The following is a 21925-nucleotide window of genomic DNA, read 5'->3' as shown; positions in this document are numbered from 1 at the left end:
AATTTTTTTAAATGGCCAAATTATATGGCGCTACTACAGAATAATTTTAAAAAAATAAATTTACGAAAAATGTGAGGGATTGGGTTCTCTTCTGCGCTATGTTATAAAAACCTTTTTTCCCCCCCGCGGGCCCACTCATCCTCGGGCATTTTAATTTTTTTTGTTCATTACTATATAGGCGATAATATGCTCCCTTTACTGCTCCCTTGGCAATCCAATGTACCACTCATTTGTTTAAGGAAAAAAAGAGGGAGAGGACAAAAACGCAGGTGCACTTCCGACTTGTAGTCAGTCCACATAGCAACGCATTCGCAGGTACCTATGCGTGAATAGATTAACCAGATTATGCATTCACCATCCAGCGGAGTAAGCACCATTTCGCGTAAATGCGTGTCCGTTGGGAATACCAAGGTGAACTGAGAAAGGTGCCACACTGGAAGAAGCCCATATCCTGCAGGGGGTGGATCGATAGGCATAACAAAGTTGACCTAACGAAGCTGGCCTAACCGAGCTGAACTCACCGCCTACCCCCCAAAAGATGGACTTCCAAAACCGAGTGGGCCACAAAACGGGCAGTGGTATGCCCATGACGAGGGAGGACATAAACCAGGAGAGACGTGAACGACTGAAGCAACTCGCACTGGAAAATATAGATATCACGAAAGACCCATATATCCTCAAAAATAATGTTGGCATGTACGAGTGTAAATTATGCTTAACTCTGCACAACAATGAAAGCTCCTACCTATGTCATACGCAGGGGAAAAAGCATCAAATGAATTTGAGTCAAAGATTACTAAAAGAAAAAAACGAATTGACCACCAGTAAGTTACTAAACAAAGCTACCCCAGAGCCAAAAAAAATTGTAAAAATCGGAAAGCCAAGATATGATGTCACCAAAGTGAAAAATAAAAAAAATAAACTTGGCATCCTATTCGAATTGTCCTTTCCAAATATTAAAGAAAACACCAAACCCAAGTTCCGCTTCATGTCATCATTTGAACAGAAAATCGAACCTCCAGACAAGAAGTATCAGTACTTATTGTTCGCAGCTGAACCCTACGAAACGGTTGCTTTTAAAATTCCTAATTTGGACATAGACGAAACGCAGGACTTTTACTACAAGTGGTTTGAGAAGAAAAAGATTTTCGTCATGCAGATTCATTTTCAGAACCCCTCCGAGCACAACCGCGCGCGCAGACGCCGCAACTTCCTACCCCACAACGTCAGGTGGTGATGGTACTAATGCGCCGTTCCGCTTCGATCCCGCGCACATCCCAATTCGACCCGTTACAAACCATTCGTTTGCCAAGAGAGCGTATACACCTCCAGGAGGCACGCATCTATTCCGCTTAATGAGCGCGTCATTCTTAGTACCATGCGCTGTGTTAACTTTGCAACACATCCCATGGTGTTCATTTTGTTTTTCTCTAAAACTTAATTGTGACAAAATGCAAACAGTGGGAAAAAAAAAAATTATTTTTTTTTTTTCCAGATAAAATTGGATGGAACACAGAATAGGCCAAAAATGAAGAGTAACGTGAAAAAGGGGGTACAGATTAAACTATGCGAAGTGTGTATGCACATGCACACATGTATTGGTTCACACTGAAGGAGTCCCTTTCACTGTTGCACACTTATTATTCCTCCATTGGGGAATATTTCCTTTGCAGCACATGCATTAGGGGCGCTGCGGGAAAAAAAGAGGGGGGGCACGTACCCAAAGAAGGGTGGTAACAAAACCTCGTCGGGCAAAACATTACTACGCATGGCGCTTCAAAGAACAAGGAAATGCGCTTTGGGCATTTTCCTACGGGAGCAGCTTTTATGCTGCTAAAATGTCCACTCTGGTAAAAGGAGTAGCAAAGTGGAAAGGTTTCCTAAACGCACAAACAAATGCACCACCCGACAATCACCACAGTGTCTCCCTTCCCGTCAGATTCCTACAACAAGCAGATGCCTAGTGCTATTAGTACGAACAGATACATTAAACTGGATACCGTCGAATTGGCCATTAGCAACTTGGCGGACTCTTTACACTTTGCCATGTCTTTCGAGACCAAGCTTTGTTTGAATTCATCCATTAAAGTCTTTCTGTTTTTTTTTGGTTCCTGCGCGTTCCTTTGGGTACTGCTCGCCTGACTTCCACTAGCCTGACTTCCACTAGTCTGACTTCCATTAGCCTGATCAGAACTTTGCAAATTTGCGGCTTTTTTTTTCTTTTTATCCGAAGCGTCTGCCTGCACCAAGGCTTCCTGCGCAGCTTTTAAACATTCACCCAGAAAGTCATCCAACTTTGTAACGGAAAACTTGTCTTCGCCTTCCTTATTTAGAGTGATAAAAAGCTTTGTGGCGTCGAGTTGACTGTCCTTAATGACTTGGTACACATTGATAGGATCATCCGAAGTAACAATACCGCTTCTTGTTCCAAACGAAGGAATATCAAGGTCACTTGTAGGTGTGTTTTCTCTTAACAGTTCATCGACGTTTAAATCAATAAGTTCTGCTGCATCTGCTATTTCAACATGCTGATTTTCCTCGTTTACTGTGCGTGCATAGAATACGGTGTTCAGCATAGCAATGTCCTGACTACTTGTATGCTTGTCAAATTGCATATGTAGTGATATTGATCCGTAAGTGAAACCATTTTTCTTTATGTCAATGTTACTGCTGTACAAAAGGAATAACTCTTTCATGCTGCCGATATACATAGACTTATGTGTAGAAAATATGGTGGTTAATACCTTCATTTTTTCGTTTAACGTTTTCGGGGACTCACTGTTTTGTAGCATGGGGCCTTTGTGAGGCACAACTGCTGTATCATCCCTCATTCTATATATTTCTGGTGCTGATTCATTATGAACATTTCCATCATCATCCGAACGGGCAAACAAAGCTGAGCTCAAAAAAAAATATGTAAGGAACAAAAATGGGAAGTAACATGTCTTAGCCATTTTGCACTTTAAATAAAAAAAACTTGAAAAAAGAATTAGCTCTTCAAAGGGGAGAGGGGGTGCAAGAAAACTTTTTCGTTACAAAATGACAAACCTTTTAAAATTTAAAATAAAAAGGGGTGCGGGGGAAAAAAAAACAACAAATCCTTTGAAAGTATAAATAAAAAGCCCACAAGAATGCTACAAAGTATACACAACAAACAAATAGATGTTCTGAAAGAATTGATTTCCAAACACTAGGAAAATTTTGGTTGCAAAATAAAGCATGTATTAAAAATTATTGAATAAGAAAATTAAAATTCTACTTAAAATGTTGATGATAATTTTTGGGAACAAATAAAAAAGGAAAAAAAAGGAAAAAAAGGGAAATTATAAAAAAATGGAAGGGCAACCAAAGTGGGTTATAATCCAGTTTATATATATATATATATATATATATATATTTTTTTTTTTTTCCTTCTTTTCCTCTTATAACGGGCTTATGGTAGCATGCATTCATTTAAAATTGGCTAGATAGGAAATTTTTTTTTTTTTTTTTTTTTTTTTTTTTTTATGTTGCGGGGGTGGGGTTGCAAAAATATGGCTACCTGGACTTGTCTACAAATGATATATGTTCCTAACACCGTTGCATGGATCACACACATCCACCACCCCCGCCGCTCTATACATGTGTGTGTCTCCATTGAAATGGTACATATCAGTTTTCGTCCTTAATCCTTTCCTTTTTGTGCAACAGTGTGTGAGTTTTTTTTTTTTGTTGTTGTTGTCTCTTTTGGCTGTTAGACTGTATGGTTGTTTATTTTAGCTAGTAGTTAGCTAGCTGTCTATTTTTTTATTTATTATTTATTTTTTTTTTCCTCTTTGGATGCAAAATAGCTAGTTCGTTCTTGCCGCTGGCATACACATTTTTTTTTTTTTTCTCCCCATTTTCATAGAATTACTGGGCAAAATTTAACGGGTTAAACGAACACGGTCACATGTAGGCACATTTGTGTAGAGATGTTTTTTCCTTTTGGATGATCCTATAGATATTACTACTTCGGTATTTTTTTTTTCCCCTTCCCTTAATTTGCATATTGTTCATGCGCAATTGGCATTGCTTACGGATGCGCCCGCAGGAAACTGCGACGAAATTGCTTTTATGGGACTCATTTATGCTTAGTAAATATGTTAATATAGGAGGATACATTCACATCACTCTTTTGAAAATTGCAAAGAAGGTGCTGTGATATGCGCTAGGTGGGGCATGCAAAACTGAACGGAGGAGGTATTTATTTTCCTCCCCTTTTTATTTTTTCCCATCTTTTAGCTTATAATGCCGTGGACTATACCCACCCCCGTGGGAATGATAATTTGGGAAAAAACCGAAGAGGCGAACTGGTTAAACGGGAAAATGGGCGAAAATTCATAGTATAGCTTTTGGCATTTACACTTTTCAAAAATTTTTCATATACCAAGGGGCTCTTCATTTGAATGTGTATGTTTGCCTGTTTTCATGAGTAACAATCCACACTAGGCGTAGCACTGACAGCGCGCACGCCCATTTAAAGGTTGCCGTGTTCTTCCTTCTCTGAAAAGTGGTTACGCCATATGGGCGCCCTCCTTCCTAGCGCAATGGTGTGCTCGCGTTCGTACATAAAGTTATAAAATAATTGCAGGAATGAGCTCAGCCGCTGAAACATCAACCGTTGGGGGCGCAAACAATTCTATACGTATTCCGCTCCAGTGCAGTAGTTGGAAAAAAAAAAAAAAAAATCCAATTCACTCCATTTTATTCCTTTTCGTACACCCCAGCGCGACAAGTTCCATTTTTCTTTCCACTTCCCCTTCGAAATTCACGCGGAAGGAACTCACGACAACCTGCGCGCTAAGCAAATTTTAGGGAATGGTGATAAAAAAAAAAAAAATGCACTTTAAATATACAGTAAAGGAATGAATAGCAAAGCGAAAAAACAAGAAATGGTCAAAGTGGTGAAAAAAACATCATAATTGTGCCACACTTAAAGCGAAGGGAACAACGATGGCTTACTTTCATAAACACTAATGTATTCCTATGGATAGTACACCTTCAAGCATGTCCCATAAGTGAACACTCGCGTACTTTTTCTAACGGGGAAAAAAAAAAAAAAGAGTTCCCTATACAGCGACCCCCTTCATACAAACGCATGTACGCAAAAATCCGAACAATTGTAAGCATAGGTTTATCCCATTTACGGGGAATGGTGTGAAAACCCAGCAGACGATCCCCTACCTATTTTTGCAAAGATCCAAAAGTATTCCACTTCCCTATCGTTTTTTTTTAAATGTTAAATCTTATACCCAAAAGAATCGTTTCCAAAACTCTGCTTTTTGGAAAGAGGCCAATCCAGAGAATTCGCGTTGGTAAAATGGCACACTGAGAGGGGCACCCTTCACTAAAGGATGCAAGATTGTTCTATTGCCGCCCACTCTGTGTGTGTACACGTCCGTGCACATTTTTGGTAGCTTATATGGAGTAAACTATTTTCGCTTCCCTTCTGCGCAGGAAAAGATAAAAATGTCTTGGAGTTAAGCCTTAGTGATGTGAACGCAATTTACGATGATGTCGATGAAAACACACACTTGCACAATAAGGACTACAACCCACTCAAGTATCAGCGATATGTGAAGTACAAATTAGCAGCCCTAAATCTAATTGAGGCACACAAGAATGAGGAAAATAAAAAAACGGCATTGACCAACATTACATGGTACGCCAAAATTAGGGATTTTTTTTTTATACACTTTTGCAAGAATCAAATGGAGTTGAAGGAGAAGGTGGTTCCGAAGTTTTTTTACCCAATGGAGAAGTAGCTTTGGCTTTTTTTTGTTAAGTATTTGAATATTCTCCGGTTAAAGGAGAGCCTCCGTAGGTTCCTCTTCACGCGTGTCTGTATTGTAGCACTGTGCGGAAGACGATATTTGCCTCCTATTGGTGCACCCCCTTATTATTATTTTTTTTTTATCGTTTTAAATGTACATGCCAACTTTGAATGGATGGTGGACGTAGGAAGCGGCGGCTTCCCCTGTACGTAGCAGTCCATAAAAACAATTAAAAAAGAAAACGAAACAGTACTGTGGATGCGCTAATCCATACATCGCTTCCCCTGAGCTGCACCACCCAAACGTGCGTGTAGACCCACTTGACGTGAATGCAGCGAATGGGGGGGACGTCCCCTTGTAGAGAATTCACCTTGCAGGTTTCCATCTCACACAAGCTCATTTTTTACACATCATTGATGGAATAAAAATATTTGTTCCACTTGTTCCGATCGTAAAAGTCGAAAGGCATCTCCATCATGCGCGGTATTTCTTCAGCATTAAATGTGATTACATTTTTTGTTCTCTTATTATTCACCCCCCCATTTTTATCGTCCTCCATTTGTTCATTCCGGGCTGTACCTACATTATCGTCTGCTTTATGTTCTGCGTCCCTCTGTGAAAAGCGCTTCTGGTAAAAATATTTTGAATTTGAAACATCTCGAAAATCTTGGAACAATTTAAATTTGTTAAATGAGTTTATTAAATTTTTTTTTTCATTTATGAGCAGGTCAATTAACTGCTTCTCCAATAATTCTTGGAAATATTTTATTTCCTTTTTAGGTGTATATACACTTATCATTTCTGCCAGAGACTTTTCATTGGACAGGATGTTAAGTGCAATTCGTATGAATTCCTCTCTGTCTTTGTAGATAAAGAAATCGTCCTTCAGCGTGTTGCCATTTTTCCCTTTCACATTTTTGTAAATGTCATCACTTTCGTACAAATACAGCTTGACTCTTAAATACCTGAAAAGGTTGTTCGTCCATATCCAGTACAGTTTTTCATTATACTTGTCTATGAACTCCACGTCGTCCAGCGAGCATTCGTCTGCTTCGTTCACAATGGACTTTACTTTTCCGTACACCTCCTCGTCCGAAAAATTGGCTAAACTGGTCAGCAAATACGGGATGCACAGCGTGCACAGTATGTACAGAGCTCTGAATTTCATCTTCTTGTGGAGTTTCATATGCGTAAATAAGACGGACGCATGGGCGCTAATATGTAAAAAGAACTCCCTTAATTTTGCAGGTAAATTGAACACCCCTTTGGTCATGCTTTGTGTGCAGCCGTTCCCCATTTATATCTTCCTCAATTGCTCGCTTACTTCTTCCCTCGTGCTTCTCTTTCTGTCTATAGGGCTGCTCATGATATATGCGTTCATGTGCGTACCTGAGTGTCTGACAGGCGCTATAACGTTGCAAGCAACATCGACGCACCCTCGAGCCCTTCTTCTAAAAAGAAACAAATTAAAACGAACGCATGCAATATCCTTGCAGTTAAAACGATGAGAAACATTTTTTTTTTTTGCAGTTAACTGAGCCAAAAGATGCATTTTCCAAATTCGTCTTTTCTTTTTTTTTTCATTTTTATACTTTTTTTTTTTCTGAACTGACTTTCCGTGATGCCAAAGAAGTAAGGAAAAAAGGGAAAAACAGCACAAGGGTACACACATGCGCATGCACTTTGCGCATGTGCGCACGGTACACATTCCAGATTTAATCTACGCCAAAAAAAAAAAAAAAAACCAAGTTGGGAAGTCCAGCCGGAGTATTCCCTTTCGTTGTGTTCCAAATGGATGGGGGAAAAGAGGAAACAGGCTTAATGCGCCTAAATTCTGGAAGGAAAAAATGATCTAATGGTCTAACCGAGGTCTCCTTTTTCTTATTTCTTCTTTTAAACTGTTTCCTTACTTTCCTTTATTTTTTCCCTTAACTTCCTTTCTTTTTATTTCTTTAAAAACAAAGGGAGGAAGCAACTTTTCCGTTCCTTCCCCCTCTTTTTCTCCTATACATTCTATCTATACACTTCTTTTACAATTAAACTAAGGAGGATATGGAGAAGAACTTACCCTATCACCATTCCATTATACTCTTTCCTTCATTTTTTTTTCTTTTTTCTTTTTGGAGAATTTTTTCCTTTTGAAAGAAGGAAGAAAGAAAAAAAAATGAAGGAAAAAAGAAAAAGAAGGGCATCTCTATCATCATTTCTACTCTCTTTTTTTTTTTTTTCTTTTTTAGAAATTAAAAAAAAGTTTAGAAAAGGAAAGAAATGAAAGGACGTAGTAGAGCATGGTATGGTAGGTTCCTTGCTTTTAGAGAATTCTTTTTTTAAAAAAGGAAAACCAGAAAGGAAACAACAAAAAAAAAAAAAAAATTCCCTTTTTTTTTCTTCTATAGAGAATTTTTTTTTCATTTTGGAGGAAGGAAGAAAGAAAGAAGAGGTGGATAACTCCTCCCTCTTCTTTTTTTTAAGAGAAAGAGAAAGAAGAAAAAAAAAAAAAAAAAACTGGAGAGAAGAAGGAAGAAGAAGGTAGGTTATTTTCTCCTTCTTCCCCGTTCTTTTAAGGGAATGCACTGTATGGAGGAAGGAATGGGAAGATTAAGGAATCTTTTCTTGGAAAAAAAAAAAAGGGAATTGAGGAAAAGAAAGATGCGTAACTCCCTTTCCTCTTTTTTCTTTACAGAATGCAAATGTACATAGGAAGGGAAGGGAGGGTGGACGGAAGATTGTACATACCTTCAGCAGAACAGAACAAAACAATGTTCTATGAACATTAGGTCTTTCCAACAATAATAGTGGTAGTACCACGAATGTAGGGATTGGTGTCCCAATGGGTTCACCAACAGGGGTCATCATCGAATCAACATCAAAAGAATAGTGGACACAACATGGCAGGAACAGCAGCAGGACCAGTGGCGAATGCAGCCGCCATGCGGCAGCAAAAATTCTTCACTACATTATTAACAAAATGGATGAAGGCAAAGGGGATGAAGGATGCGGAGAATTTTACGGTAATAAATTTTACATATGAAAGTAAAATCACATAATAATGTAAAAAAAATATATATAATGGAAGGAGGTCTAAGGAGGGAGGAAGGAAAGATGATCTAAGGGTAAAGGAAGGAGGGTCTAAGGAAAGAAAGGTCTAAGGAGGAAGAAAGGTGTCAGGGTTTACGGTTAAGGGTTTCAGGGTTTAGAGTTCATTGTTCAGGATTCAGGTTTTAGGGTATAGGTATTAAATTTCGAGTTTAGGATTAATGGTTAAGTGTATAGGAATAGGATTTGGGATTTAGTTTTCAGGGTTTAGGGTTCAGGATTTAGGGATTATGGCCTGGTGTTTAAGGGAAAACGGTGTTTTGAAAGGGAAAGACTCCTCGCAGACAGTCGAACGTGTAACTGGGTGAACCGGACAAGAGGGAACTGGAGAAGGGGGTGAACTGGACAGGGGGACAAACCAGACGAGGGGGAAGGAATTGGACAAGGGGAAGGAAACCGGACAAGGGGGAAGTGGACAAGGGAGGAAGGAAACCGGACAAGGGGGACAACGGGATAGGGGGGAAAACCGGAGAAGGGGGAAGAAACCGGAAAAGGGGGAAGAAACCAGACAAGGGGGAACCGGAGAAGGAGAAGGATGTGGAGAAGGGGGCAACCCTCCAAGTGCATCCAAAGGGTGCATTCAAAAAAAAAAAAAAAAAAAAGGAAGGGGTCTAAGTAGGAGGAAGGAAAGATATATGGCACACATATATATGTGTACTTATGTTAATTCACTCTTATAGACCAAAATATGGGAAGAGTTGAAGAATTTCTGGAGAGACATGATGTATAAGATAGAGGAGGATGGAAAGGAGGATAAGATAATGTGTGAAAGTGTGAGCGGGGAGAATGAAAAAGAGTTATGCAAAATTCTAGCAAGAATATTTCTGTGGATGGATGGATTAAAGCAAGAATGGGACGGGAACAACACAGGGCAGGGATACTTCTATTGGAAAAAAAGGGATGATAATGAAATTACACTACATGAGAAGGAACTGAACTCTTATTTAAGATGTTTAATCGGTAAAGTTACTATTCTAAAAATGTTAGGTAAGCATTGTAAGTTAAGGGAAGTAGCACAAACCCTTGCAGGTAGTAGGGAAACTATGAGGATAACTATGGTCATTGAGGATGGGAAGGGGAATCAATTATGTAAAGATGTGGATTTCGGAAGTTTAAAATTGGGGAACAGGCTCATGTGGGATCGAATTGAGAAGTGGTTAGATGCTTTTACTATTACAGACAGCAATAATGTTGGGTTATCGAAAGTACAACCAGGAAACAGCAAACTGCACAAAATAAGGGACAAAGGACAAAAGAAGGAAATTTGCCCAAACGAAGGAGAATTGGACGAAACAACCTTACAGAATTTAGAAATAAAAGTCATCAACGATAGTAAAAACCTGTCTCTAGAGGACAAGGACACTGCAACATTAGGGATGGAAGATTTGAGGAACGTATTGGTCAAAGTAAAGGAAGCAGCGGGGGGAGCAGAGAAGGAGGGGGAAACACGAATGCTGGAAGAAATACGAAAGAAATTAGACGTATTATTAGAAGAATCTAGGAAAAGGGCACAACTAGCAGAAGAGGCTAAGACGAAGGAGCAGCAGAAGGAGTCAACACAAAGACTACTACTACCAGAAGCAGCACAACCACCAACACCTAAACAGAAAGGTAAGTATAACATAAGAATAAAAGTAATAAAAGAGAAAATAAATAAAAGAAAGGAAGAAAAGAAAAAAAAAAAAAATAGATAAGAACAATTTTAAGAGAAAGAGCAATAGGGTGAAGGATTAGGGTTAAAGGTTGGGTTGTTAGGTGGTTGGTGGGTGGAAGGGAAGGGAGGTCTAGGGGAGGAAGGAAAGGAGGCCTAGGGAAGGAAAGGAAAAAGGAGGAAGGGTGTACACAATATGATCACCCACACTAACAACACTACCCCAACATCCTTAACCACTGGTCCTTTCGTTCTTTCTTTCTTCTTTTTTTTTTTTTTGGTTCGTTCCTTCCCTTTCCCCGCTTTTTTTTCTTTTCCAATCCTTTAAAAGAAAGGAAGAAGAAAAAGGGGGAAAAGGAAGGAACGAACAAAAAAAAAAAAAGAAGAAAGAAAGAACGAAAGAGAAGAAAAAAAAGGACGAAGGAGAAGGAAGACATAAAGGAAAGAGTTAAAAAAGATGGGAAATGGAAGGAAAAAAAGAAAAAAGAGGAATGTAGAAGAAAAGAATGAATCGACCGCTACTCATTCATGTCCTTCACTCACTGTTTCCTTCCTCTCCCTTCCTTTCTTTGTAGATGAAAACTGTAAAGACAAAGGTGACTTATGTGAGAAGGCAAAATGCGTAGTACAGAAATGGAAGACGAACACACCAGGGAAAAATGGGGTCAGAGGAATTAATACTTATCTCTGATGTTTGAATATATACTATAGACATGGAAATATATATATATATTCAGGGGAAGAATGTACTATTGTTTTGTGTTGATAATGAATATATGTACATTTTCCTTTTTCCTGCTCTCTACTTGTAGGATGAATTATGGGATGACATCACCCATAGTGCCACAAATATGTTTGATAAAATATCTCAGGATAGCAGCAAACCTATTCCAGATTATTGTATCGATAAAGATCCAACTAGTAGAATAGTCACTGACCCAGAGAGAAGAGCATGCCAATATATTACTTCGGGGCTACAGTACATATACAACATTGGAATAGATAAGAAAGATATAGAGGGTAATAAAAAGGACGGTGAAGCTGAAAAACAAAGGAAGGCCTCAGACAACAGGGATTTTAAGCAAACTATGATGTGCCTCCTCCTAAACGCATATGCGGATAAGTTGAAAGAGAAGGTTACATCTCCTTGTACGGTCGGTGAGGAAACAATAAATCAAGCATTTAAAATAGGAAATGGGCAATTTATAAATTTGTGTAAAGGTAAGGATAAGAGTGGTACGGGTGATTGTGTTCAATGTACTAGGTATGAGAATTATGGAAGATGCAAAATAGACCATGACAAAAACAAAGAAGAAATAGGGCAAAAGTTGGATGACTTGCTCGAGAAGAATAAAAGCAAAAAAGAAAAATTAGATCAAGGTATAAGTTCCATAAATGATTTATGCAGTCGCGCCCAATGTGCACTAACACAAAGGACCAGAGACAAAAGGGAAGCGCAGGGAGAAGCGAAGGGCAAAACGATTTGGGAGGTTTGGAAGGATTTATATTTAGCATCAAAATCTAATTGTGTAGAATTGAAATTGGGCGAATATATATATTTCTACAGAAAGTAGCAGAAATGTTTTTTGTATAAGTACTATTTATATTTACATGTTCCCCCCTCCTTTTTCCTCTCTTCTTTCCATTGTATTGGCAGGGTGAAGCCTGGGCTGATGCTAAGGGTGACGTACTGAAAGATCTGTCAAAGGCGATGACCAATGGGGATGGCAAAGACGAAGAAGAATGTAAGAGCATTGAAGAAAAAGATGCTACAACGAACGGTCCAAATAAAAGGGCATGTAATTATATTGTGAAGGGTTTACGCTATATATACAGCCTCCAGGAGGATAGTACTATTAATAATCCCGATCATAAAAAAAATTACAGAATATTTAAACAAACTATGGCCTGTCTAATTTTAAATGAATACGGAAAACTTCTTAAGGAAAAATCTTGTATCGACGAAAAAACTATAGAGCAGGCCTTTAGTGCTGCAAGAAGTTTTCACGGAACTGAATGCAACGGGGGGGGTTCTTGTCAGAAATGTGAGTGGGATGAATGTTCAAATTTTATAATTGGACAGAAGGACACCAAACGAGAAGACATAAAAAAGGAACTCGAAAAGAATGAACAAATACAACAAACTTTCACTACCATACATAATGCAAGTTCTTTATGTGAACGTGTAAAATGTGTAACAACGAATTGGTTTAAAGACCGGAAAAGTTCAGAGACGAGCAAACAAAACTGGGTAAATGAACATTATCGTCTATTGCAATCGGGGGAATTTTAATGAATATTATTCTTTACGCATAATAGGGAAAAAGACGGAACATCGGCAGATTCCGTGCATACATTTGGAGTGCACATTTATGTTCTGTTCATCCCCTTTTTCATTCCTTTTGGTACGCAGTGTACATTTTGGAATACGGATGTCAAAGGAAAATTAATAGGTCTGTCTGGAGAAATAGCAAAGGATGACGCCGAGGTCGCTGCTTTATGCGAGAAATTTGATCAGAAGAGCACTACACTGAGTGCAACACAGAAAGCAGCATGTAATTATATTGTGAAAGGGTTAAAAAAAATATATGGTGTCAAAAGTGGAGGTACTAGTACGATGAAAAGGAATAATAGAATATTTGATCAAACAATGTACTGCCTATTCCTAAACGCCTATGCAAATCTCCTCATAGAGAAAACGAAGGGACAAATCTGTCCTATCACAGAAGAAGAAATAAAAGAAATGTTTAATAAAGGAAATAATAAGAAGGATGCTTGGTGTGAGGAAAAGAATAATGGTAATGGTGGTGATTGTGTTGAATGTAAAAGGGATAAAACCTATGAAAGCTGCATGTTAAACGTGGATGGGGACCTATGGAATGGGGGCAGTGGGTGCCAAGATAACAAAGATGATGTGAAAAAAAAAGTGGAAGAACTGCTCGACCCAACTAAGAACAATGACAAGGACGTAAAGGAAGCTGTGAATGCTATAAATACTATAAATAATAATATCTCCTTATGTGCACGCGCAAACTGTGTAACAACGAATTGGTTTAAGGACAGAGACGGGGGAGGTGGCAAACAAACCTGGGTAAGGGAACAATATTATTCATTGTAGTAAGAGTGACTGTAACAAATAGTACTCCTTATATATAAGGAAAAAAAGGGAGGAGAATGTCTATTAACCCTATGTATGGACAAGGATGCACATATATTTCCTGCTCACTCTTTCTTTCCTTTGCATAGTGTACATATTGGGATACGGACTTCAAGAATCGACTGAAGGAACTGTCTGGAGCAATGACCACTAATAATAAATCTATGGATTCTTTGTGTAATGGCATTAATGGGGGTAGTACTACAAATCCGCAAGCAGTAGAAAAGGCATGTAAATACATTACAGCAGGGTTACAACATATATATCAAATTCAAAAGAAAGTAGAAACAGTAACAGAAGAAGACCAAGTGAAGAAGGAAAAGGCAGAAGAGAAGGCTGTTCATAATGTGCAGTTTGAGCAAGTTATGAAGTGCATTCTACTGAATACATACGCAAATAAAATAAAAGATAAATGTTCTGACGTGAAAGAAGAAAAAATAAGTGAAATGTTTGAAAAAGGAAATGAAAAGAAGAGTGAATGGTGTAAGGAGAAGGGTCCGAATGGTACGGGTGATTGTATAAAGTGTGAAAGGGAGGAAAAATATGAAGATTGCAAACTAAGCGTGGAGGATAACCTCTTCGATAAAAAAGAAACTGGAAATTGCGAAATAGGCAAAGACAGTAACGGAACCCAGATAGGAACCAAGGTGGAGAAAGTGTTTGACAAGGGGAAGGTTGACATAAAAGAGAGGCCGGAAATAAAGCGAGCTATGGATGCAATAAATGACATATGTACAACAGCCAAACCAGACCAATCATTATCACCAGAACACAATGATGCCAAACCAACCTCGACAGAACCGACACCGGCTAAACCAAATTTACCAGTGCTCCCCGCTAGTAACAGTATATCTACCTCTAGCCGAGGGCGCAGTGCGGACCCTGTTGATGACGACAAGGGTGGTTCAGGGAGTGTTATCATTCACATTAGTACACAAGCTCAACCAGAACCTGAACCTATAACAGTGCCTTCCGCCGTTCCTCCAACGCAGAATAGAGGAACTGGTGGTGGTGGTCCCGGCAGTACTGGAACCTGGAATCCAGGTTCTTCTGGTTCCGGTTCTACTGGAACTTGGAATCCAGGTTCTTCCGGTACCGGTTCCACAGGAACATGGAACCCAGGTTCTTCTGGTTCCGGTTCTACTGGAACTTGGAATCCAGGTTCTTCCGGTACCGGTTCTACGGGAGCCTGGAATCCACGAGCATCATCAGCACCAACAACATCACAAGCATCATATTCACCAGGATTGGGCAAGGGTCGTATTGGAGGGGGCGGCCTTGCCGGAGGCAAGGGCGCCTCTTTTAATATTTCCCCTTCCGATTTTACTCCATACCTTCCTTTGGCTCCTGTCTTCATTGGTACTTCTGTTATGAGCTATCTCCTTTGGAAGGTAAGAAAAGAAGAACCCTTTCTTCCTTATATCCTTTCCTTCCTTTCTTTTCCTTTCTTACTTTTCTAACCTTAGATGTTTACATTCCACATTTAGGTAAAAAATAGTACCTACTGTTCTTAAAAACAACACTCACAACCCTTAAAAAAACATTCTCTTTCTTTCTTTTTTTTTTTTTTTTTGTTCAGTATTTCGGCCTCCGTAAAAAAAGAAAACGTCACAGAAGAGCACATCAAGTATCTGGTCGACCTTCCTTACAAGAACAACTCTTTGATCATGTGGACGACGAGGCAGATGGTCCACATGAATATACCTTAGTAAAGGAACCAAAACAACCAAAATCTGTTCCAGCGAGAAAGGGAAGGCCAAAAAGGCATACTGATCGTCCTGTTGTTCGACGCACCATTATTGATATTCATTTAGAAGTCTTAGACGAATGTCAAAAGGGGCACCTGCATTCGACGAAGGAAGACTTCCTTAAAATAATTGTAGAAGAATTTATGGGATCAGAATTCATAAAAAAAGACTTTGTTCCTAAGGAAAGTGTTCCAAGTTCAGGTTTAAGGTTTAGGGAGGAAGACTTTATTCTTATGCAATTTGTTCCTTAGGAAGAAATAATTTGTACGCAAGTTGTGCATGCTAATCTTTGTCGTTGTTTTTGTTTGAAGAGTATGTGAAAGGGAAGAGAACATCGTGGATAAGGAGTTTTATTTAGATCATTTATTACAAAATGTTTGATATAACCTTGATAGGCATATAAGTGGAAATAAAAAATGTGAACAGCATTTCACTTCTTTTCATTAGCTAATATGCGCAATGTGCCATAATGTTTGTACTATTTCTTATTTGTTTTACTTTTTTACTTTTTTTTTTTTTTTTGTATTGTATGGGAGTCTTTATGTTTATGTGTAATCAACATAAGTCAAAAAGGAAAAAATTTTTCACTTCATTTTGACTTGTTTGGAAAATTTCCACCTGTTTTATCAGGAAATTATTTACTTTTTTCATTTGTTTGCAACTTTTTATTGACGATGCAAAATGCTTATTTATTTCGTTATGAATTTTTGTCTTTGTAATTTTTACTGTTTAAACATAATAATTTCTTTTCTTCTTTTTTTTTTTGCATCCTCCATATTAGACTATTATTACGATATGACATAATATTTTGCTTTGCTCCTGCTCTTACAATCTTTTTTTGCTATATTTTTCTGTTACATTTTTTTTTTTTTGTCTTTTCTCCTGTTTTATTCAGTTCTATTCTGTTTTTATCAGTCACGCGTGATTGGCTTAAGAATGGAGTGAACCCTCTCACGCGTAATGCATGTGATGTTGTACTGCGTTCTGTTTGATACGTGTTTGCATCCTCCCACGTTCATCAACTCGCGCTACGAGAAAACTTCGACATTTCAGTGCCTCCTGAAAAGGCTCACCCTCCGCCACGCGGATCAATCAACATAAAGAAAAAGTTCAAAACGTGCACATAACATTTGTTGCTTTGGCCACTCTTGCAGTTGCTGATAAAAAGTTCGTCTTGGTAGGTTTTTCTTATGGTGCTTTTAAAAGACGCAAAAACTCCAGTTAGTAACTTCGCAGTCCTGTCATTAATGATGTTCCCCATTTGCATTTTTTTAATCATGGGGAGTAACAATGTGAAAAAATAACATGACCTATTCAAAATTTTTATTCCCTTCAGATGATGCGCATACGCAACTTCCGTGTCCTTCGAAAAATGCCCCTGTACAGGAATTATTTTTTCGAAGCAAATATCCTCCAAAAATTGCAGCAAATATTCACAGCACTTGTCTAAATGTATTGAAATTTCTGCTCTCCTTCTTCCATCGTAAGGACCATTTTGTTCATACGTCTTAAAAACGCTGACAAATGTTTTGAGCAAATCGTACATATCAATTACGCTTATCGGGGAGGCACAAAAATGACCCCTTTTTTTATGAACAAGCAAGGCATTTAAAAATTCGTTAAACTTCCTCAAGTAGAGTAAATAAAACAGAGAACTGATTTTATGGCTGGACAAAAAATTACCCACGTTGGAAAAAATCACGGTGTTCTCTCTTCCAAAAGGGAATGATAAATTTTTCTGATTTCTCCGATTGTTGTTGGCGCATTCTCCAGGTACTCCCCTTCGCTTCTGCAAAACGATTCGGTACAACGCCAGGATATTGTCCACGAAGGATCCACGCAGCTCTCCCTTCAATCGCGCGCTGCTAATACAGAATATTGCCATCGTTTTGCTGTTTGCCTCAGCCATTATTAACCGACGGATCTTTGCAAAAACAGAGTCATACACATCCACCCCTGCAACAGTTGTTCTGTCCAAAATGAGCAATTCGAAAATGTTGCATATGTCGATTAAATTTAAAAAATGTGTGCACTTCAGTAGCAGATAATTTGCTAAGACATATGTGAATACGTTTCGTTCCTTCGCTTTTATACTACTATGGATGATGACGGCCATGCTGTGGACGTTCTCCCGCATGACCCTACTTTCCTTATCCCTCTTCTTGTGCACATGTGAAGCAGCACTACTGTTGAAGGGGATCTCACTCTGAAATAAATGTGAGATCCATTGCATTATTTCGCCTTTTGATATTGCTGCGAGGTCAGTCCGCGTGTCTGTCAGTTCGTCGTGGCTTTTACGCACGTCCTCTTCGTCCATCTCCTCCATGTGCTCCTCCGCGGGAACAGTCCCCCCTGTGCGACTCCCCCCGGAAAAGCAAAACTTCTGACCTCTTTCGAACTTCAAAAAGTGATGTTCTAGCTTCGCATGAATTGGGTGGGTCATGTCCCCCAGGAAGCTCACCGACACGTACACATGAGATAGGAACGTGTACATTGGACAACAAACCGATTTGCATCTCATCAAAAAAGACATAAAAGCAGACACGTCGTGCAGGTTGAAAAGGTTGCATCCATGTTTGGGAAATCCAATTTCTGGGAAACTCGCAAAAACTGCTTGATTAGTGGTGCTTCCAAAACTACGCACGGTTTGGTAGAAACGGTCCATTTGATCATCCCTGTTTATGTTCCCCACGTTGGAGAGAAAATAATTCTCTATGCACCCCTTAAAATGTGTGCAAAGAACGGAAAGGAAGCGCAAATCAAACGAAGGCTTCTTTCTCATCTTGTGTAAAATATCCATACATAAGACGTGCATAATTTTGTACGCGCAGAACTGCACCATTTTATCGCACTTCATTTTTCTCTCTTCCAACAAACATTTTAATATGATCGTCATTTCTTTGATGGAAAAGACACTAACATTGCGAAGGAATAAGTCCTCCAATTTGGTATACACCTCTTCCTTATACTCCTTCGTGAAATTATCTCTCAACTTGTGTAGGTTGTGTAAAATGCAAGAAAAGTGGACGTAGTTTCTTTCGCATTCTTTATATATATGTGGTAGTAGTAAACTGACTTTTCTTTCTGTGTTTTTTTTCTCTTCCAAGGTTGGTTTTTCCCTCCGCAGAGACTTCAAAATTCGTGTGATTTGTTCAAAATTCATATGTGTTTGAGATCGCTGCAGCCACAATTTTTGCATACCCCCATCGGTGTGGTACTCCCTCAGAGTGCAGCATAAGGAAATACACTTATTCCTCTCTTCAGTTGTGAAGGCGTCCATTCTGCTTCTCAAATTGGCTACCACATGGGCTGGGCCCATGCCGCGCTCCCCCCTGCCTGTCTGCGCCACATTTTCTATAAGCAACCTTCTTCCCAAGTGGGTAACAAAATGATGCCCACTATGTGCCGTCTTACTGATCACTTTTTTGTTCCTCCTCCATATGGGAAGTACATTTTGCATTTCACCTTTTATTATCATGATTTTTGCTGATTCCCCCGATGTTTGCGGCCTCGCCCTCAGCTGGAAAGGCCCACTAAAGTGGCACCCATTTTGTTAACAAGGCATCGCATCTACGCAGGTACATAGCGTGTACGATTCTGTATAACGCGTTGAACGTAGGAGAAACAAAAAAAAAAAAAAAAAAAAAAAATTTAACAAAAAAGCGAAAAGAAGTTACGGTAATTGTATTAAAAAGAAAAACAAATTCAGAGGTTACACCAATTCGGAAGGGTAAAAAATTAAACAAAAAGGGCAATAAGAGTTACACGTAACTTTATTGAAAGTCACAAAACAACAAACGCAGTTGGACTAATGTGGAGGGCGGAAAAACAATTACAACGTCGAAATTGGGGCCAAAAGGGGGGCGAAAAAAGCGGCAGGCGACTCCCAAAAAATATTTAGCCAAAACGAGGCTCCAATTTTTATGTATGTATTTTCCACGCGAGAATAAAAAAGCATTCCATTGGGGGTACCCCACTTGGTATATGTGAATGTGCTTCCCAAGGGACACATCACGCCTTCCCCCACAACACAAACAACAACATTAAGAACACCGTCAGGATAAACTGCTTGCCACCCTAAAAAAGAAACTTGTGGAGAAAGCAAATTAGCAGCACGAGCAGAAGGCACAGCGACTGCTTGCCCTGAGAACCCATGACACAGAAAATCCCATCCCCAATGTAACCATGCTTACACTGGCATTTTATATTTTCCTTTTTATCAGTGGAACACTCTGCATTCACGTCACAATTCCCATTGTCCTTCGAGCAGTCCTTTACCGTCTTAGGTATGCACTTAAAATAATCCACACTATTATCAGGCATGTAGTTAGCTATACATCTACACTCCTCCTTATCCTTTTCCACAATGTAGCAGCGAGCGTTGGGCCCACACTTGGAGTATTCACAAATATGGTGAACTTTGAAGTGCACGAAATTTCTGATTGCTGTGGTGTAGAATTTCGTTTTTAAAATCATCTGCTCCACGTTGTACACTGCGTTGTCGATCATGCTCGTCGTTTCCTTCAGTTCTCTTCCCTCCTTGAGTAGCCTGTTTTTTATCTTCTCTGCGTGGTCTGAAGTGGGGGTGTCCCCCGTGGGCTGTTCTACGGGGGGCAGTTTATCATTTTGGTCGTCTCCCTCTGGTTTTTCTTTACCATCGCCTGTAGCATCATTTGGGGGCTCATCCGACTCATCCTGAGCCCTCGCCACCTGTTCAATATTCGCCCCATTTTTGTCCAACGGGAGGGGATTCTCCTGAACGGAGTTACACGCCTGGTTTACTGCGCCATGTGACGCGTTGGACGTGCTTCTCAAGTTTGCATTCTTCTCTACATGACCGATGGCTTTCCCCTCCTTCTCCGTGTCCAGATCAGTATGGTTCACTTTATTCTCTCCTTCCCGTATTAAATGGGTTTCTACATTTTTTACAACATTTTTCTCATCGAGGAGAGCATTGCTTTGCTTTGCTTCACTTCCTTCCTCTGTCTGTTGTGTGTCACTCTGGCTGATAGGGCTGTCATCGTTGCAACTTGCGCTTTGTCCTTCACTTGAAATACCCTCAAGGATGTTGTAATCGTCGGTGATGTCCTGCTGGTTGGGAACATCCACCCCATCCATTCCTTTCAATTCATTCCCATTCGCGTGGACCGCACTGTTCACATATAAAAGGAGGAAAATTGTGAACGTGAGTGATTTGTTCCACTTTGTGCGTTTCATCTCCTGCGTCTTGCTTGTTCATCTGAAAAGTTGCTACAACTTTGAAAACTGAAAAACGCATACGAGCATTCAAACATGCGTATTCACATCGCGGGGAAATGGTATGTGCAACAATAGCACACATATGTAGATGAACCAAGAGTGGAGTTCCAATTTATTTACGGGGGGAAGATGAGTTAGAAGAAAATTGCACTGTCGCATTTCCGTTTGAAGTTGCCAGGAGAAAAAGAAAAAAAATAACCTGGCAGAACAGAGCTGGACAACTGCAAAAAGAAAAAAAAAAAAAAAAAAAAAAAAAAAAACACGTACATGCATTCATACATAACTATATACATAACATCAGTATACGTGCAGCCAATTTTTTTCTATTTCAAAATTTGATGCGCACGACAGGCAAAAATAATCGATAGGCCATTTTTTCTCCCGTCCGCGCAGAAACAGTTCAGTATATCTATGCTAAAAATTGGCACACATCTATGTATGTGGGCGGCGTCGCCTCCGTAAATTCGCGCAGTTGAAGTAGACACAGAGGAAAATTCTCTTACCTGTTGGGCAAATATCGCCAAGGTTGCTTCCCATTTTGGTAAAGACTTCATTCCCTTCCGTGTGCGGGGAAACGAGAGGCGCGCGAAGTTGCTAACCGAAAAGAAAAAGTGGCAATGGAATGGCAGCAACAGAGTAACGACAGAGCGGCAAAAGCGAAGTCGACTAACCCAAGCCGCCGCGGCGGAATTGCGCCGACTAATTCGAGTAACTCGGTTTTCTCTTTTGGCAGGCCTTCGTCCCCCTCTTAAGCGTTCCTTCGCGCAGAACAGTAACCATTTTTAATGCCACGTCGAAAAAGTTTAACATTGTGGCAACAAATTGAAGGAAGTTTCCCCCGTCCTGCAAAAGTGTAACCCCATTTGCAACAACTTTGATGTAAGTATTTTTGAGATAAATTAAAATGGTCATTTTGTTTTTTTACCTTTTTTTTTCAAGAAAAATGTGCGAATTTTTTTTTTTTTTTTTTTCCATTCCGCTCGGGTGACACACTTGCCTAGGAAATTCGTCCAAACCAAACGCTGGGGGATTACACTCCCCGTGTATCTATAACCGTTGATACTTTAGCATATTTTCTCACAATGGTAGTACAAAAGTGGGGCAAACCGATCAAGGGATGTCTACAAATGGGATATCCCCCGTTCTGGATGAAAATGGAAAAGGGAGGCAGAAATTACCATCGGTTCCCATTTATCGGTCAGCAGATAACCGTGTAAAA

At 39.5% G+C, this 21925-nt stretch overlaps 7 protein-coding genes across 7 annotated transcripts; 3 read left to right on the top strand and 4 right to left on the bottom strand.

The window, feature by feature from the left end:
- Window positions 1-538: 538 nt before the first annotated feature.
- On the top strand, window positions 539-1237 carry PCOAH_00034830 (Splicing factor subunit 3a; the record flags this gene model as incomplete). Its single annotated transcript, XM_020060274.1, has 1 exon — window positions 539-1237. The coding sequence occupies one exon, from the start codon at window positions 539-541 to the stop codon at window positions 1235-1237; it is 699 nt and encodes a 232-aa protein (XP_019915554.1).
- A 706-nt stretch (window positions 1238-1943) lies between these two features.
- PCOAH_00034820 (Uncharacterized protein) lies at window positions 1944-2831 on the bottom strand (the record flags this gene model as incomplete). The annotated part of the gene is made up of 1 exon (XM_020060273.1): window positions 1944-2831. The coding sequence occupies one exon, from the start codon at window positions 2829-2831 to the stop codon at window positions 1944-1946; it is 888 nt and encodes a 295-aa protein (XP_019915700.1).
- Window positions 2832-4874: 2043 nt separating this feature from the next.
- PCOAH_00034810 (Uncharacterized protein) lies at window positions 4875-5801 on the top strand (the record flags this gene model as incomplete). Its single annotated transcript, XM_020060272.1, has 2 exons — window positions 4875-5336; window positions 5479-5801. 2 exons carry the CDS (start codon window positions 5258-5260, stop codon window positions 5784-5786), a joined length of 387 nt encoding a protein of 128 aa, XP_019915782.1.
- A 397-nt stretch (window positions 5802-6198) lies between these two features.
- On the bottom strand, window positions 6199-6963 carry PCOAH_00034800 (Uncharacterized protein; the record flags this gene model as incomplete). Its single annotated transcript, XM_020060271.1, has 1 exon — window positions 6199-6963. The coding sequence occupies one exon, from the start codon at window positions 6961-6963 to the stop codon at window positions 6199-6201; it is 765 nt and encodes a 254-aa protein (XP_019915940.1).
- A 2650-nt stretch (window positions 6964-9613) lies between these two features.
- On the top strand, window positions 9614-15828 carry PCOAH_00034790 (SICA antigen; the record flags this gene model as incomplete). Its single annotated transcript, XM_020060270.1, has 8 exons — window positions 9614-10502; window positions 11118-11206; window positions 11355-12032; window positions 12200-12793; window positions 12956-13633; window positions 13789-15090; window positions 15279-15655; window positions 15759-15828. The coding sequence occupies 8 exons, from the start codon at window positions 9614-9616 to the stop codon at window positions 15826-15828; spliced, it is 4677 nt and encodes a 1558-aa protein (XP_019915770.1).
- A 688-nt stretch (window positions 15829-16516) lies between these two features.
- On the bottom strand, window positions 16517-18727 carry PCOAH_00034780 (Uncharacterized protein; the record flags this gene model as incomplete). The annotated part of the gene is made up of 1 exon (XM_020060269.1): window positions 16517-18727. The coding sequence occupies one exon, from the start codon at window positions 18725-18727 to the stop codon at window positions 16517-16519; it is 2211 nt and encodes a 736-aa protein (XP_019915624.1).
- A 797-nt stretch (window positions 18728-19524) lies between these two features.
- Window positions 19525-21243, bottom strand: PCOAH_00034770 (surface protein 10; the record flags this gene model as incomplete). The annotated part of the gene is made up of 3 exons (XM_020060268.1): window positions 19525-20599; window positions 20906-20927; window positions 21210-21243. 3 exons carry the CDS (start codon window positions 21241-21243, stop codon window positions 19525-19527), a joined length of 1131 nt encoding a protein of 376 aa, XP_019915852.1.
- Window positions 21244-21925: the final 682 nt, after the last annotated feature.

This window comes from Plasmodium coatneyi, chromosome 11 (assembly GCF_001680005.1).
Source record: "Plasmodium coatneyi strain Hackeri chromosome 11, complete sequence".
Classification (NCBI taxonomy): domain Eukaryota; phylum Apicomplexa; class Aconoidasida; order Haemosporida; family Plasmodiidae; genus Plasmodium; species Plasmodium coatneyi.
This window is presented reverse-complemented; position numbering and strand designations above follow the sequence as displayed.